General features: G+C 39.8%; 1 protein-coding gene across 1 annotated transcript; it reads right to left on the reverse strand.

Annotated features, from left to right (window-relative positions):
• Window positions 1-849: 849 nt before the first annotated feature.
• On the reverse strand, window positions 850-4,516 carry LOC138855762 (uncharacterized). Its single transcript, XM_070105712.1, has 3 exons — window positions 3,151-4,516; window positions 2,397-2,612; window positions 850-1,001 (listed from the first exon to the last, which is right to left on the reverse strand). Exons 1-3 carry the CDS (start codon window positions 4,514-4,516, stop codon window positions 850-852), a joined length of 1,734 nt encoding a protein of 577 aa, XP_069961813.1.
• Between the last annotated feature and the right edge of the window lie 10,471 nt (window positions 4,517-14,987).

A 14,987-nucleotide genomic window follows, 5' to 3' on the forward strand; every position in this document is an offset into this window, starting at 1 on the left:
TGGTTTATGGGAATCAGCTGTAAAAAGCTTTAAATTCCACTTCAAAAAAGTAGCTGGAAATTACAAATTCAATTTCGAAGAATTCACGACATTATTAATTCGAATTGAAGCCGTTCTCAATTCACGACCTCTTACAAGAGGCTCCTTTTGCAAGATCCCTCCGATTTCACAGCCTTAACTCCAGGGCACTTTCTCAAAGGAACACCCATTCTGGCCATACCTGAGCCAGGCGTGGAGTCGCTATCCTTATTAAATCGCTGGGAAAGAATTAAAATTCTCCATCACGATTTCAGCCGTCGATGGAAAGAAGAATACCTAAAGGATCTCCATAAACGATACCGTTGGAAGACTCCTCAACAGGCACCAAAACTTGGAGATTGTGTCATCATCCATGATGATTGTCTACCCCCTACCGAATGGCGGCTTGGGCGCATAGAAAAGCTACTTTACAGCTCCGACGGTCACATACGAGTGGTTGATCTTCGTACACAAGGCGGAATGCTAACCAGACCGCTCGTGAAGCTATGCTTTCTCCCAACCGCCGATAATTGCGACACAGCAAATCGCAAACAATCAACCGATACTACCGCAATACAATAAAATAATCAAATCAAGAAGCAAAAAATCGAAAAACTCGTTAATAACCGTTAAAAATAACAAATAACTAATAAAAAAATGGTCAATCAATACGATGACCCATTCATGCCACATAACGTGGCACGATCATCCATATCCTTTATATGACAAATCTGCAAAATTAAACAACTCTTTCATACAGATTAACATGGATGTGGATACGCCAACTACTCCCACGCCAACTGTGCGGTCGGTTACCAACGTGCACGGGGACTACCCCAACGCCCCGATCTGCAGCTGCCCCTGCAACGACACCGATATCAGCACCAGTTCCTCGCGGTGGCACGCGACCTTCACCGACGCTATCATCGCCTCCTTTAGAGGCACGTCGTATACGATGTCCCATTTGTCGGCGCCCACATCGCCTACAACATTGTGGGATTTTTAGAAGTATGCGACCGTTGCAACGACAGCAGGTTGCCCAGGCACACGGGCACTGTCTAAACTGCCTATCGCACACGCATGGGACTCAAGAGTGTTTTTTTTTTTTGTTTTTGTTCGGAGGGGGAATCTTCCAAGATATCGTCATTTTTGCGCACGACATGCACGATTCGAGTTGTCCGCTAATGGTGCACCTCATTCGGGACCACGAACATCCAGACTTGCGGAACAACGCGCCTACATGCTAAACCCTTAACTCCATCATCATTGCTAGTAAACGGCCCACGGAACTGCCGTTAGGCATTACATCGTGAGGCCAAGCTTAGCCATCTGGCTCGTCAGTCATTCCTTTCAGGCGTCTCTCTCGATCATCCTTCTGCTTTCGCTCCGTTGCCACTCTTTCCTTCTAAGTTCTTGCAGAACTATCGCAGAAAACATCCTCACTCGATCCCACACCAGTTTCGACTTAATCATGTGACGCACAATGTTATCTGGCGTCACTCGCTCCTCTATTAGCTTCTCCACATTTGCTCTCTCATTTACATACCTCGGGCAGGAGAAGAAAATGTGCAGCGCGTTTTTCCCGCTACTGTCACAGAAGGAACAATTAGTACTTTCATCATGGCCGTATTTGTGGAGGTATTCTCTGAAACAACCGTGCCCCGTCAAAAACTGCGTCAGGTAGAAATCCGTTTCTGCATGCTTCCTTTCTACCCATGCTTGCACGCTTCCAATAAGCCTGTGGGTCCATCTTCCCTTCGTTGCTGTGTCCCATCGTTTCTGCCATTCATTGATGCTTATTTGTCTTTCGTCTTTCCGCTCTGCAACTGTTAGTCGCCTTCCTAAACTTTTGGATCTATCGTAAACTCTTTTTATTTCCATGGCCAATATGTCCGGTGGTATAATACCCGCTATGATCCCCGCTGCCTCGTGAGATACTGTGCGGAATGCGCAGATGACTCTAGTGGCACTGAGTCGAATTACGGATTTCGCCTTCTTGACATAGGATTTATTCCGCAGTGCTGGTCCCCATATGGGCGCTGCGTATATCAATATAGATTGGCTCAGCTTGGCCAATAGCTCACGCCTATTCTGACTTGGCCCCCCTATGTTGGCCATTATCCTAGCTAGTGCCGCCGCTACCCGAGCCGCTTTTTCACAGACTTTGTCAATGTGGGTCTTATAATTAAGTCTAGTGTCAATAAGTACCCCTAGGTACTTCAATGACTGCTTAGTCGTGTTACTATAGCCGTCGATATTAAGGGTGATGCCTTCCAGCTTCTTCCTGCTTGTAATCAGTACTGCTTCAGTTTTTTGTCCCGCAAGCTGGAGGTTTGTTGCTGCGAGCCAATCTTTGATTTTTGTTGCCGTCTGATTACATAGGTTCTGGATTTGATCCAGTTCCTTTGCTACCACTGTTACCGCAATGTCATCCGCGTATCCTATGATCTGCACTTCCTTCGGTAGTGGTAGGCACAGCACACCGTCGTAGAGTACATTCCACAACAGTGGGCCAAGCGCAGAACCCTGTGATACTCCACCCGATACCGTATACTTTTTTGGTCCGTCATCGGTATCGTACAGCAACTGTCGATCTGACAGGTTTTTAATTCACAATTTTCACTAGGTAAGCCGGTGTTGCCTTACGTTCCAGGGCGCTTATTATATGAGGCTAATAAGCCGAGTTAAACGCATTTTGTACATCAAATGTTACCACTGCGCAGTACTCCTTTGTCCCATACATCCATCTATTTCCTTCGATTGCCTTGTTAGCGATATCAGTGACCTTTTTTATTGCGTCGATGGTAGACTTCCGCTTCCGAAATCCGTATTGATTTTCGGAGAGGCCCTGGTACTCTTTTTCTAAGTGCGATTCTAATCGTACACAGATAATTCGCTCTAGTATTTTGCCAAGCGTATCCAGCATGCAAAGAGGTCGATAAGAGTTGGGCTCGCCGGTTGTTTTATTAGGCTTCTGTAATAAGACAAGTCGCTGCCTTTTCCAAATTTTCGGGAAAACACCTTTCCTGAAGCCATGTGTAAATAATTCTGTAAATGGCTTCGCATTATGATTGATGGCAATCTTTAAGACCTTGTATGGGATGCCGTCCAGGCCTGGCGCTTTAGCATTACCAAATCTCTGTGCCGCTTGAGCCACATCCACATCGTTGACTGTTGTGACATCCATTTCAACATGTCCCTCTGCTTGAGCCTGTAGGTTTTCTTGTGACTGTGACGGGAATAGGGTTTCCACGATGATTTTCAATAGCTTGGGGCAGGTCGGTGTTTGCCCTTTGCCGCCTTTGAATTTTGACATTACTATCTTGTAAGCATCGCCCCACGGATTTTCGTCGATTTTTCCACAAAGTTCTTTGAAGCAGCATGCTTTACTCTTTTTTATTGCTTGTTTTATGACCGCAGTTTGTGTTCCTCGGTACGCCGCCCTGATGCTCCTAATCGAGTTTGTGTCAAACTGCTTCATCTCTATTATCTGACTGCGTATGGCCTCGGCTATGTCCTCTTTGCTAGTGATTTCGTCCATGTCTCGAATTTCTACCAGTGTTTCATGGGTTAGTGCTTTTATCTGCGCGTTATTTCCCAGCACTTTCCCTATTTCAGTCTTGAAATCTCCCGTGGTCTTTATTTGAGCCTCCTTTAGTTCCAGCAAAATTTGTCCTTTGGCCGTCTTTCTAATTTTTGACACATTTTCTCCCAGTTTCTGCAGTGTGTCATTTGTCCTGACCGTCCTTAAAATCTCGCTGTAGGACATATCACCTGTTGTCTCAATGATTATGGCATCGGGACGAGGTGGCGGTTTGTGTGGCGTCTTTTTCAGTGGCTTGCGTTTGACTGTAATCCAACCATTTTGTTTGCTCACTTCTTCCGCTATGCCCTTGGCGGAGTCACTCTTTGCATCCTTATTCAAAGATGCTTCAGGCTTATTCAGCGCTTCCTTGTGAGACATTTTATTTCTCTTTGGCGGTGTCCTTCGCTTCGGCTGTATTTCGTCTCGGGGCCTCTTTGGTGTCGCCTCGGTAGTTGTTGGCATGGCGAGGACACTTGGACTTGTCTCCTTGTTTTCACTGTGCTCCTCCTGAGCACTTGCGTGCAGTTTGGATATCAAGCCAAGAAGGTCCCTCATGTTGTTGTTTATGGAACGCTGTGGTGGACGTATAATTTCGATCAACTTCTTGATGGCATCTCCTAGTTCCGTCATATAGTCTCCACAAGATTGTACCGCTTTCGTCAGAGGCGTGGTATCGCACAATGCTGGTGGCGACGACCTCGCTCTCGCTGGTTTCTCAATGCCGAGGGTCTTGACTGGGGACCTGCCCAATTTTGGTGCGCGTTTAAAGGGGTCTGTTTCCACGATTGGTGTTTTCTGAGTTGTGGTTTTCTCTTGCATCCTGCTATCATTTCCTGTGCTGCTATTCGCAATGATACCGAATATATTGCTACTGCTATTTGAATTTGTTTTATTTCTCATGTTATTCTCCATTCTTTGTGTGTTTTCCAGCGCATCGTGTGCAGGGGGGCGGGCCGAAATAGAAAGGAACGGGTATACCCTCGGAGACACTGCCCCTACCCCAGTTCCCTGAGGCATGTCCTTCGCTTTACCAGTCCCGGGAAACTCGGACGGACTGGCGCTCGCCCGGGCAACGCAGGCTACTACTCCCACGAAGGGGCTGGTTACTGATACACACCGGGGCAGACACATCGGCAGAGCAAGCTCACATCATCCTCTCCATCCCGTCAGCAGAGAACTTGCTGGCGGCATTTCGAGGGACTCCCAGTGCGCCGCGCCGTTTACCGGTCTGTTCATATTGACAGCCGCACCTAACATGGTGAACATACGCTGACCAGGAAGCCGCCCAATTGTGGGTCCGTCGCGCCTGGATTTTTATATTTCTCGTCATGCCCATGCATGATGAGAGGGACACATATTTCTATGAGGCGGTGTCTATTCGCCACAGTCACAGGAGCTTCAGCGGATCTGCTAGCTTTTTATACCGCATCCTCCCCTCCTGCCGCTCATCGTCGGGGATTGCTTATTCGTTTTAACTTATTTCGCAACTGACCTGCTACTACAGGCCGTTCGGCTATCCGCGACCTGCCGACCCCTCCGGTAGCTTAGAGCCCAGCTAAAGAGTCCAGAGCAAACCCAACCGGGGTGACTCAAGAGTGTGTGTCCACGGGTCTGTGCCAAATTTGCAGCAGACCACATCACACACTACTTCATCGCACCTCGAGGCGCGACGTTGGTCGGCCACCTACTTTGCGAAGCCGCGCAACAGGACCTCGACCCTCAACTCGTGCGATACACCCGTGGATTGTAACACCACGGCGTCGACAGCCTAGACTGCAACCACGTCGTTCCAATGGTCTGAGCAGCGTTGTGGCAACGTTGCAACAGCTGGACGACTACTGGGCTAATAATTTGCCTAGGGGGCCGGGATGGCTAAATGACCACTCAATCCCCCCTCACCGTAAGACACTGTCACACTACACCAATTCACATCCACATCACCACACCTACTTACCATACATTCCACACCTACATACCATACATTCCACATCACTACACCATGCACCAACACGCACACACATACTTAACACCGATCACACCACCATGAAGACATCAGCAGATATATAACGGACTAAAAGAAGGATCCCGCCCGCTTTTTAGCATCAGATCTTCGAGCACCCGCCTAAATCGACTCCCTTCTTTTTAATAATTTTGCCAACGGTGAGTGGAGTTAAAATTGACTTATTAATTAATTAAATATCAAAAACGAAATGATATAGCAAATGGCAAATCTAAAACAACCGAAATCTCTAAGGAAGAACTCTTTGACTATGTTATGGAGTTGGATCATTGCTTTGCTCATAACCTTAATTCGAAGCTGAAATAACTGCATACTAAGAATTTGTTTATCATTCGTGGAAAATTTCACGAGAATGAATTTGGATAAGCATTGTTTGTATATAATTTTAATTACCTATGCTTGTTATAAAAAAATAAGACTTATAAAAAACGGTTAATTGAGCTAAATGATAAAACGACCTAGTTAAGGTGTTTTATTATTGTCAAGAACTATTATTTTATAAACTTATTTTAGTGGATTAGTAGCAAAAATCTTTATTTGGCAGAGAGCCGATCAAAGGTAACAAAAAAATTTACATTACGTATTTATTACTAATAACTCTTAATGTCTGCTAGATGCTGTAGGTTGTATAGAACAGACATGGGCAATTGAAAACTGCCTAATTTTTATTTTAATCTTATGCTAAAAATGTTTATCTTCTTTTTTTGACTGTGTTGCCTGTAAACCGAAATAGGAAGTGATTGTTTTTTTCGTATGTGGTTGGTTTGTTGCAACTTTTAGCGAAAATTTAATTGACAACCTTCATTTTATTTTGGTGAGTTAGAAATTTTTATGTACATTTCAATGACAATGTTTGATAGTTAAATTGTTTACTATTTCTTTCAAGGTTAATTAGTTGGTTGAATCGGCATTAACAGCCCTTCAATTTGAGAGATAATTTCTTCGTGGATTTTGACAATATCACTTTTTTTCTTTTTATTGGTGAGTTTATTTTTTTCTGTACTTTCAATTTGTAAACAAAATTGTGAACATAATTTGTATGTTCGGTAAGCGATATTTATTGCTAATCAGTCATTCATTCTATTAATTTTTTTCGAAGTGTCAAGTGTCAGCTATGCGTACATATAAATCTATTTCATAAATCGCTTACAGAGAGAGTACAGAGACAAGGAAATAGAGAAAATATGCAATTGAGTAAAACACAATATGTAATTATTACTACAAATTTAAATTTAATTGCAGTTAAATATACCCTTGATTGTAATTCATTTCCTTTGCGAAGTTTGTTGAAATGTGCATTGGTTGAACTACCGCATAATTTTGATCCTTTTCATTTTGGTTCTATAAACTTGGGTTGTAGGCATTGTTTAGCTAATCATTTTGCTTCAGAGTCTGCAATGCGTGAAATAAATCCCTTCAGTTTTATTCAAAATAATAAGAATATCAATGAAGAGCACACAGCGGTTCAGCTAAAGAAAAATATTTTTCTGACTCATAACGTGAAACTATAAAATTAGTTTCCATCATTGCAAATTTTTTCCACCCAACTCAACACCGAAAAATGAAAATTCTGACAGGTGAAAGTGAAATTCTGACATTTTTCGTGGTAAATGTCAGAATTTTGACAACTTATAAATGTGACTACATATATGTATTCACGAAGAAACAAATTTAAAGCAACTGTTGCATACAAAACATGTAAGTTATGAAATATGATATTTATTCGTAATTATGCATTTCATTATGTATAAATGAGCTACGCTTCAAAAACCTATAAACATCACTCTACTCGGGAAAAACTGGCGCACCCTATTACCACACACCACACCTGAGAACACTATACTTAAACATAACCACACAAGACAACACAACACACCACAACACAGTGCTTTTACACCACCAACTAACAAAAAAAGAGCGATCCTGCGCGCAACTTGATATTCGTTTTTTTTCAAAAATTACAAAAGTTCCTGCGCGTTTCCGCATCAATTCGATCCTATAGACATCACTCTGCTCGTTAATGTAAAATACATTGTTAGTATATTGCGAAATAAACCAAAATTATTGATTTACTGAGACATTTATTTGAATTTCAAATGTAAAAATTTACTTACCATTTAGCGCAACAAAATGTAAAATTTATTTGCACCATAGAAAATTCTTTTATCCCAAATCAACGCAGAGAAAAATTACCGTTTGACACACAGCCTTAGAAACTAACATTGTTATATAAAGGGGTTTTGTCGGTACTAAATATTTCTCTTTTTCAGATTATCCCGTATTTTGCAACTAATAATAAACAATGCAAGTTGGTTGAAAAGTTTCTGCACTCGAAATGGAAAAATACTGTTTTTGGTGCGAATATATTTTCTTATTCAATATAATCTCCTTTAACTTCAATACACTTATTCCAAAGGTCCTCAAATAAGTTTACACCATCCTTATAATGAATTTCCGTCTACTGCTGTAATAGTTTCTTCATTCGACGAAAAACGCTTTCCACGAAGAAATTGTTTCAGCTTTCTGAACAGGTAGTGGTCGCTGGGAGTCAAATCTGCCGAATACGGTAGATGTTCAAGCAATTCCTACTTTAATTCGTTGAGTTTTTTCATTGTTAAAACACCTTTGAGCAGGTGCATTGTCTTGATGAAAAATTATTTTTTTGCACTGCAAACCAGGTCTTTTCTCACTAATTTTTTCATCCTGATCCAAAAGACTGCAATAATATTCAGGGTTGATTGTTTTACCTTTCTGCAGTTAATCAATCAACAAAATTCCCTTTGTATCCCAAAAAAAGTATGCCATAACCTTCTTTACTGATCGTTGTGACTTCACCTGCTTTGGAGCAAAACTACCAGCTTCTGTGCTTGTTTAAATTAAGAATTAGGTGGTAGATTTTTGTTGAATTGTTAACGTGTGCAGCACTAAATTTCCAAACAGCTTTTTAATATGTAATTCTCCATGTAAAATATGAAGTACTCGTTCATCTGCTTAGTCAAACTTGGATCTTCACTAACAATATTATGAACTTGCTTTATGTTTTCTGGTGTGGTCCTAGTATGACCACGTTTAAATTCACCAGCCCAAAACTCAACGCTGCGATTTGAAGGTGAGGACTCCTTATACACTTTATACACAACAATTGTTCATATATTTCCTTTGCTTGTAAACCTTTCAAAACAAAGACTCTAATCACTGCGCGATATTCTATTTTTCAATATTAAAAAAATACTCTGACACGTCAACTTCAAATGGCTTGTAAACAAATAATTAATTTACAGAATGACTTGTAACTTTGCATGTGTTCTCACCACAGATGTACTAACATGAGAAAATAAAAATTAGAGCTGGTAGTGCTATTTCTTGGTCAGACCAACCAACTTTTCAACCAACCTGTATTTAAATTTAATTTTTTACTGCAATATACCCACAAACAAAATAGAAAAATAAACAAAGTAATAAAGTTCACTTCTGAAAATATGTAATCATTTTGGTCTTTAAATTCATAGGGTATACATAGGTTTGTCGGATACTGTATATACATATTTCAGTTGTCTGTATACTTACGTTATTAGTACTATAACAGGATGTTTTGCGGATAGCCGCAGTTTGTCACCCCAATTGCGCAACTATAATTGCGTGAGTACAGCTGCCATTCGACAACAGGATACCAAAATGTACTTTACAAGAAAATTAATCATATGTCTTCAATTTATGTAGACCTACCAACCCTTTTTATAGTAAGTAACCATGTTGAAATCAACAAATGCAATTGTCTACATTATTTTTCGAGTTTTAGAGCTTAAATACTTTATATTTTATTGCTTCTTTAAAGGTTAAACACTTTTATGATTTTTTAAAGTAATATTTACTTTCACACTTTTTTGTTGTGAAATATTATTTAAGGATTTAATTATCTATTGATACATTAATGTTATTATTATAATAATTATAATTGTGCATAATACTGTATTCTTATAAATTGATAATTACTAAATAAATTTTTATATTCTTTAAAATTATCAATATTAGTCAACTTGAAAAACTAAGTCAACGAACGTACCAATAAATTAAATTCTAGTAAACATATGTAACTATATCAAATTGTAAAGTGTGAATTTCTGTCAAAACTTTGAGCAATGTTACCAAATACTTTATAAATTCTTCCCAAAAATGTAAACTCAATGCTGTTATGTGGATTTTAAAGGTGTAGGCTTCTGTAGCAAAAATCAATCTGCTTCTCGTATCCATTGTAAGCGTAAAGACAACTATAATTCACTAGTCTACCGCAATAAGGATGTTAGTGTATTTCTAATGGTCCGTTCTTACTCCACTTACGTTGTGTTGAGCAGTGCAAATTCAAAAAGCCAAGAGATACATTGTGTTTTTTATGTACGGAGAAATATCATAAATCTGCTTATACTAAAAAAATAACTGTATTGCTTGACTTTGGGGTATACTTATTCAGAGAGGTTCTGTAATGAATGAAATGAATTCCGAGTGGAAATGTTCTGAAAAACGATTTCACACGAATATATTCAGATTTTTTCATTTCAAATATTTGATTTTGGTTTGCGCAAACATGTAAGTAAATTAAAGAGTTTATATTATATATATGTTTTGATTATAATTGTTAAAGTTGCAAACGCTTTGCGCAGCGTGACAAAAAAAGTCTATGCGCTGTGAACGGAATTAGTTATAGAGCATAATGTACATGGTCCGCTTGAAAAATACATTTCTGGCAAACCAATCAAGGTAAGAACCAGAAATTCTCGAGTTCTAAAAATTTTCATCAGGTCCATCCATTCCATCTTTAAGAAAAAAGTTGCTCATAATACTTCTGTTGCTAGAACAACTAATAGAGGCCATTTAATAGATTGTCCAGTTGTGCGGCATATATACCGTTGTGGAAGACATCGCAAAAATATACGACATCAGGGTTCCTCAAAATTGTGGCGAGATATAATTGGAAGATGGGAATTTTTCATAGGAATTTGTTTGAATGTTACCTTGAAGTTTTATACTAAATTATATTATACATAAATTGGCAGTATTTGACTTCACGGCCCACAAAGTGCTAATAAAGATTTATTTTGCTCTTAAATATTAGTTTCAATATTGATTCACTTTTATTATCCGTGGTTATTTAACCAAAATGCATTGCATGCAGAAAATCAGCCTAGTGTTGCGTTGAGCCCATGATAAGGAAAATTAACTGTATTACTGAATATATTATAAACAATTATAACTGAAACATTCTTATCTTTACAGGAAAAGTGTCAAAATAATTTTAACATACAAACTTTGTTGCAAATACCAAGAACGAAATGATAGAGTAAATGGCAAATCTAAAACAACCGAAATCTCTATGGAAGAACTCTTTGACTATGTTATGGAGTTGGATCATTGCTTTGCTCATAACCTTAATTCGAAGCTGAAATAACTGCATACTTAGAATTTGTTTATCATTCGTTTAAAATTTCACGAGAATGAATTTGGATAAGCATTGTTTGTATATAATTTTAATTACCTATGCTTATTATAAAAAAATAAGACTTATTAAAAACGGTTAATTGAGCTAAATGATAAAACGACCTTAATTAATTGTTTTACTATTGTCAAGAACTATTAGTTATCACTGTTTGCTTCAATTACATACTCAGTTGTTATTTTATATTATTGGCAAAAGTCTTTATATGGCAGAAGAGCCGATCAAAGGTAACAAAAAAATTTTCATTACGTATTTATTACTAACAATTATTAATGTTTGCCAGATGCTGCAGGTTGTATAGAACAGACATGGGCAATTGAAAACTGCCTACGTTGTATTTTAATCTTATGCTAAAAAAAATGCTTGTCTTCTTTTTTTGACTGTGTTGGCTGTAAACCGAAAAAGGAAGTGATTGTTTTCTTCGTATGCGGTTGGTTTGTTGCAACTTTTAACGAAAATTGAATTGACAACCTTTATTTTATTTTGTTGAGTTAGAAATTTTTATGTACATTTCAATGGCATTGTTTGATAGTTAAATTTTTTACAATTTTTTCCAAGGTTAATTAGTTGGTTGAATCGGCATTAACAGCCCTTCAATTCGAGAGATAATTTCTTCGTAGATTTTGACATTATCACTTATTTTTCTTATTATTGGTGAGTTCATTTTTTCCTTTACTTTCAATTTGTAAACAAAATTGTGAACATAATTTGTATGTTCGGTAAGCGATATTTATTGCAAATCAGTCATTCATTCTATTAATTAAATTAATAAAGTTCACTTCTGAAAAGATATAATCATTTTGGTCTTTCCATTCATAGGGTATACATAGTTTTGTCGGATACTGTATCTACATATTTCAGTTGTCTGTATACTTACGTTATTAGTACTATAACAGGATGTTTTGCGGATAGCCGCAGTTTGTCACCCCAATTGCGCAACTATAATTGCGTGAATATATATTATATGTATGATAGAATACTACCCCCACTTTTTATAGTAAGTAAAAATGTTGAAATCAACAAATGCAATTGTCTACAATGTTTTTCGAATTTTAGAGCTTAAATACTTTATATTTTATTGATTCTTTAAAGGTTAAACACTTTATGAATTTTTAAAGTAATATTTACTTTCACAGATTTTTGTTGTGAAATATTATTTAAGGATTTAATTATCTATTTATACATTAATGTTATTATTATAATAATTATAAGTGTGCATAATTCTGTATTCCTATAAAGCGGACGAGCTGGTAACAGAACAATAAAATAAACAAATTTAAAAATACAAGGGAACCCGGATCTCCACAAAAAAAGCCGGAGGGAGCAAGTTGCTCCATAAAAAGAGCAGTGTTCGAAGCGAGCTCTGCGACTACCAGAAGGAGGACAGGAGCGAAGCTTGGTCCCGAGGATAAGGCAAGCACGAGAAAAGAGGTAGAAGCTAAAGCTAGCCTCAAGAAAGCAGTAGCGCCGGAGGCAGCCTTACCCAAACCCGGTAGCCAAAACACGACGCCAAAACAGGGGGAGGGGGGAGATGCCAAAAGGGCTGGTGCTGGAAGTGCATTTGTCCGAGAGTGGCCTGCATTTGGCATTCAGGACCCGGCAAAGGCAAAGTATGCGGAGAGACGACGGGCCGCATACCTACTAAGGTTGGTAAAGGTAAAGCCGCCAACGAAAGAGGAGCTAGCGAAGGAGCTCCAAGCATCGATTGGCTGCGCGAGAGCAGTCATACCCAATTTCAAGCTGGAGCCGCCGGTAAAGGCAGCTCTGCTACCAGGGCCAGATCAAAATTATTGCTTGCAACGATGAAAGATCAGTCGCTCTATACAAAGCTGCTATAGTCAAGGTGGGAGAGGTATACCCTGGGGCTAAATTGGTAGCAGTGGACAGAAAGGACATACCATCCAGATCAAGGGCAAGGATATGGATCTCGGCAACACCATCACAGCCGGACCAGATTAGGCAGCTCATAAGAGCCTTAAACCCGAGCCTATCCACGGAAGGGTGGAAGTACGTCAAGACATGTGAGGACAGCGTAGCAGAATCTGGCGTGTAGACCAAAAGGGCCACGATGCAGATTCTGCTGTTATTAACGAAAGAATCCATCGAACCGCTGGCAAAAAGGGGCGGGGAGATAAATTACGGGTTCACGAAAGTGAGGATAACGCCCAACATGTCGGACGCCGATGCTGCAAATCATCTGGCATCGGAGAAAGAAATATGCGAAGTAGAGGAAGATCCTATGGAGTCCTCGAGCGACGCGGAAAGTATTGAGCAAGGTGAGTGTTCTTCTTCCGGTTCTAAACTTGCTGCCAGACTCACAAACTTGTATACTGAGAGAGAGCTTTTAAGCGACTCTCAGGAAAACGCAGATATAACAATAGTTAATGCGTCTTCTACAAATTAATCTTCATCACAGCAAACTAGCTTCAGCAGCCCTAATTAACCGCGCGGCAATAGAACAGCCTGAATTTGTCCTCATTCAGAAGCCATGGGTTAATGGAGGGCGTATCTGCGGACTGAGGACACCGAGCAATAAGTAATTTATGGTTAATTGTGAAGGTAAAATCAGAGCCTGCATAATGGCAAAGAAAAACCTTAACGTTTTTATATTACATAATTACAGCAACAACGACACTACCGGCTGGTGTCGTGCTATATGCCATACGAGCAAGAGCAAGAGGTGGTACGGGATAGCGAGTCATCCAAGTGCATTACTATACTTGGATGCGATTCAAACGCGCATCACGCAGTCTGGGGCAGCACAGAGGTCAATGACAGAGGTGAGTGTCTCTTTAATTATCTACTAGGCACTAAGTTACTGGTGTGTATTAAGGGAAGAACGCCAACGTTTATTACAAGAAACCGACAAGAAGTGCTGGATATCACACTTGTGTCGGAAGAACTATTTGACAGGGTAACCCAATGGAGGGTTCTGGAAGAACATTCCTTTTCGGATCACCGATGTATTGAATGTACAATAGAGGAAAGGGCCGATAGAGGCATTAACTTCAGGAATCATAGGAAAACGATCTGGCAGGGGCAGATGCAAGAGCTGGAAAAACGTATCCCTATGATTCTACCGCTTCAGCCCAATAGCAAGGAGGATCTAGATATCCTCGTTTATCGACTCACGGAATCGTGCGGGCAAGCATTGGAAGTGGTTTGTCCAATAACACGAAGTAGAGGTAGAATTAGACCCCCTTGGTGGTCTCTAGAACTTAAAAAGCTACAGAAAGAATGCAGAAAGCAGTTCAATTTAGCTAAGCAATCCCAAGGCGAGTCAGACTGGGATTATTATTACAACCTCCTTAGGTCATACAAAAAGGAAGTTAGGAGAGTAAAAAGAAATTCATGGAAATCTTTTTGTAATGATATCGAGAACACGTCGGAAGGAAAATAATGGCACAATCGGTGCATAATATCGGTTATCTTCAGAAGCCAGACCGAAGGTGGACGGTATCCAGTGAAGAGTCCCTGGGACTACTAATGGATACCCACTTCCCAGGCAGCTCTGAAAGTTATACTGCTGAATATACTCAAAACAGTGGAGCAGAAATGGACTCCTCTCTTATAAACATAGTGTCAGAAAGCAACGTACGCTGGGCAATAAATAGCTTTAAGCCCTTCAAGTAGCCGGGACCAGACGGTCTATACCCGGCTCAATTACAGCAGTCGCAGAATTACATAATGGATTGGCTAATTGCCATTCTTAAGGGGGCGCTGATAGAAGGAGCCTTCAATAATATCCAGTCTAGGGCCATACTGAGTGCGCTTAAGGATCTGGACATCCCTGAATCTCTCAGAAAATTAATTGAACAGATGCTCACGAGCAGGTCAATAATTTCAACGCTGGGAGCGTCAACGATGCGCAG

This window comes from Bactrocera oleae, chromosome 2 (assembly GCF_042242935.1).
Source record: "Bactrocera oleae isolate idBacOlea1 chromosome 2, idBacOlea1, whole genome shotgun sequence".
In the NCBI taxonomy this organism is placed as follows: Eukaryota; Metazoa; Arthropoda; class Insecta; order Diptera; family Tephritidae; genus Bactrocera; species Bactrocera oleae.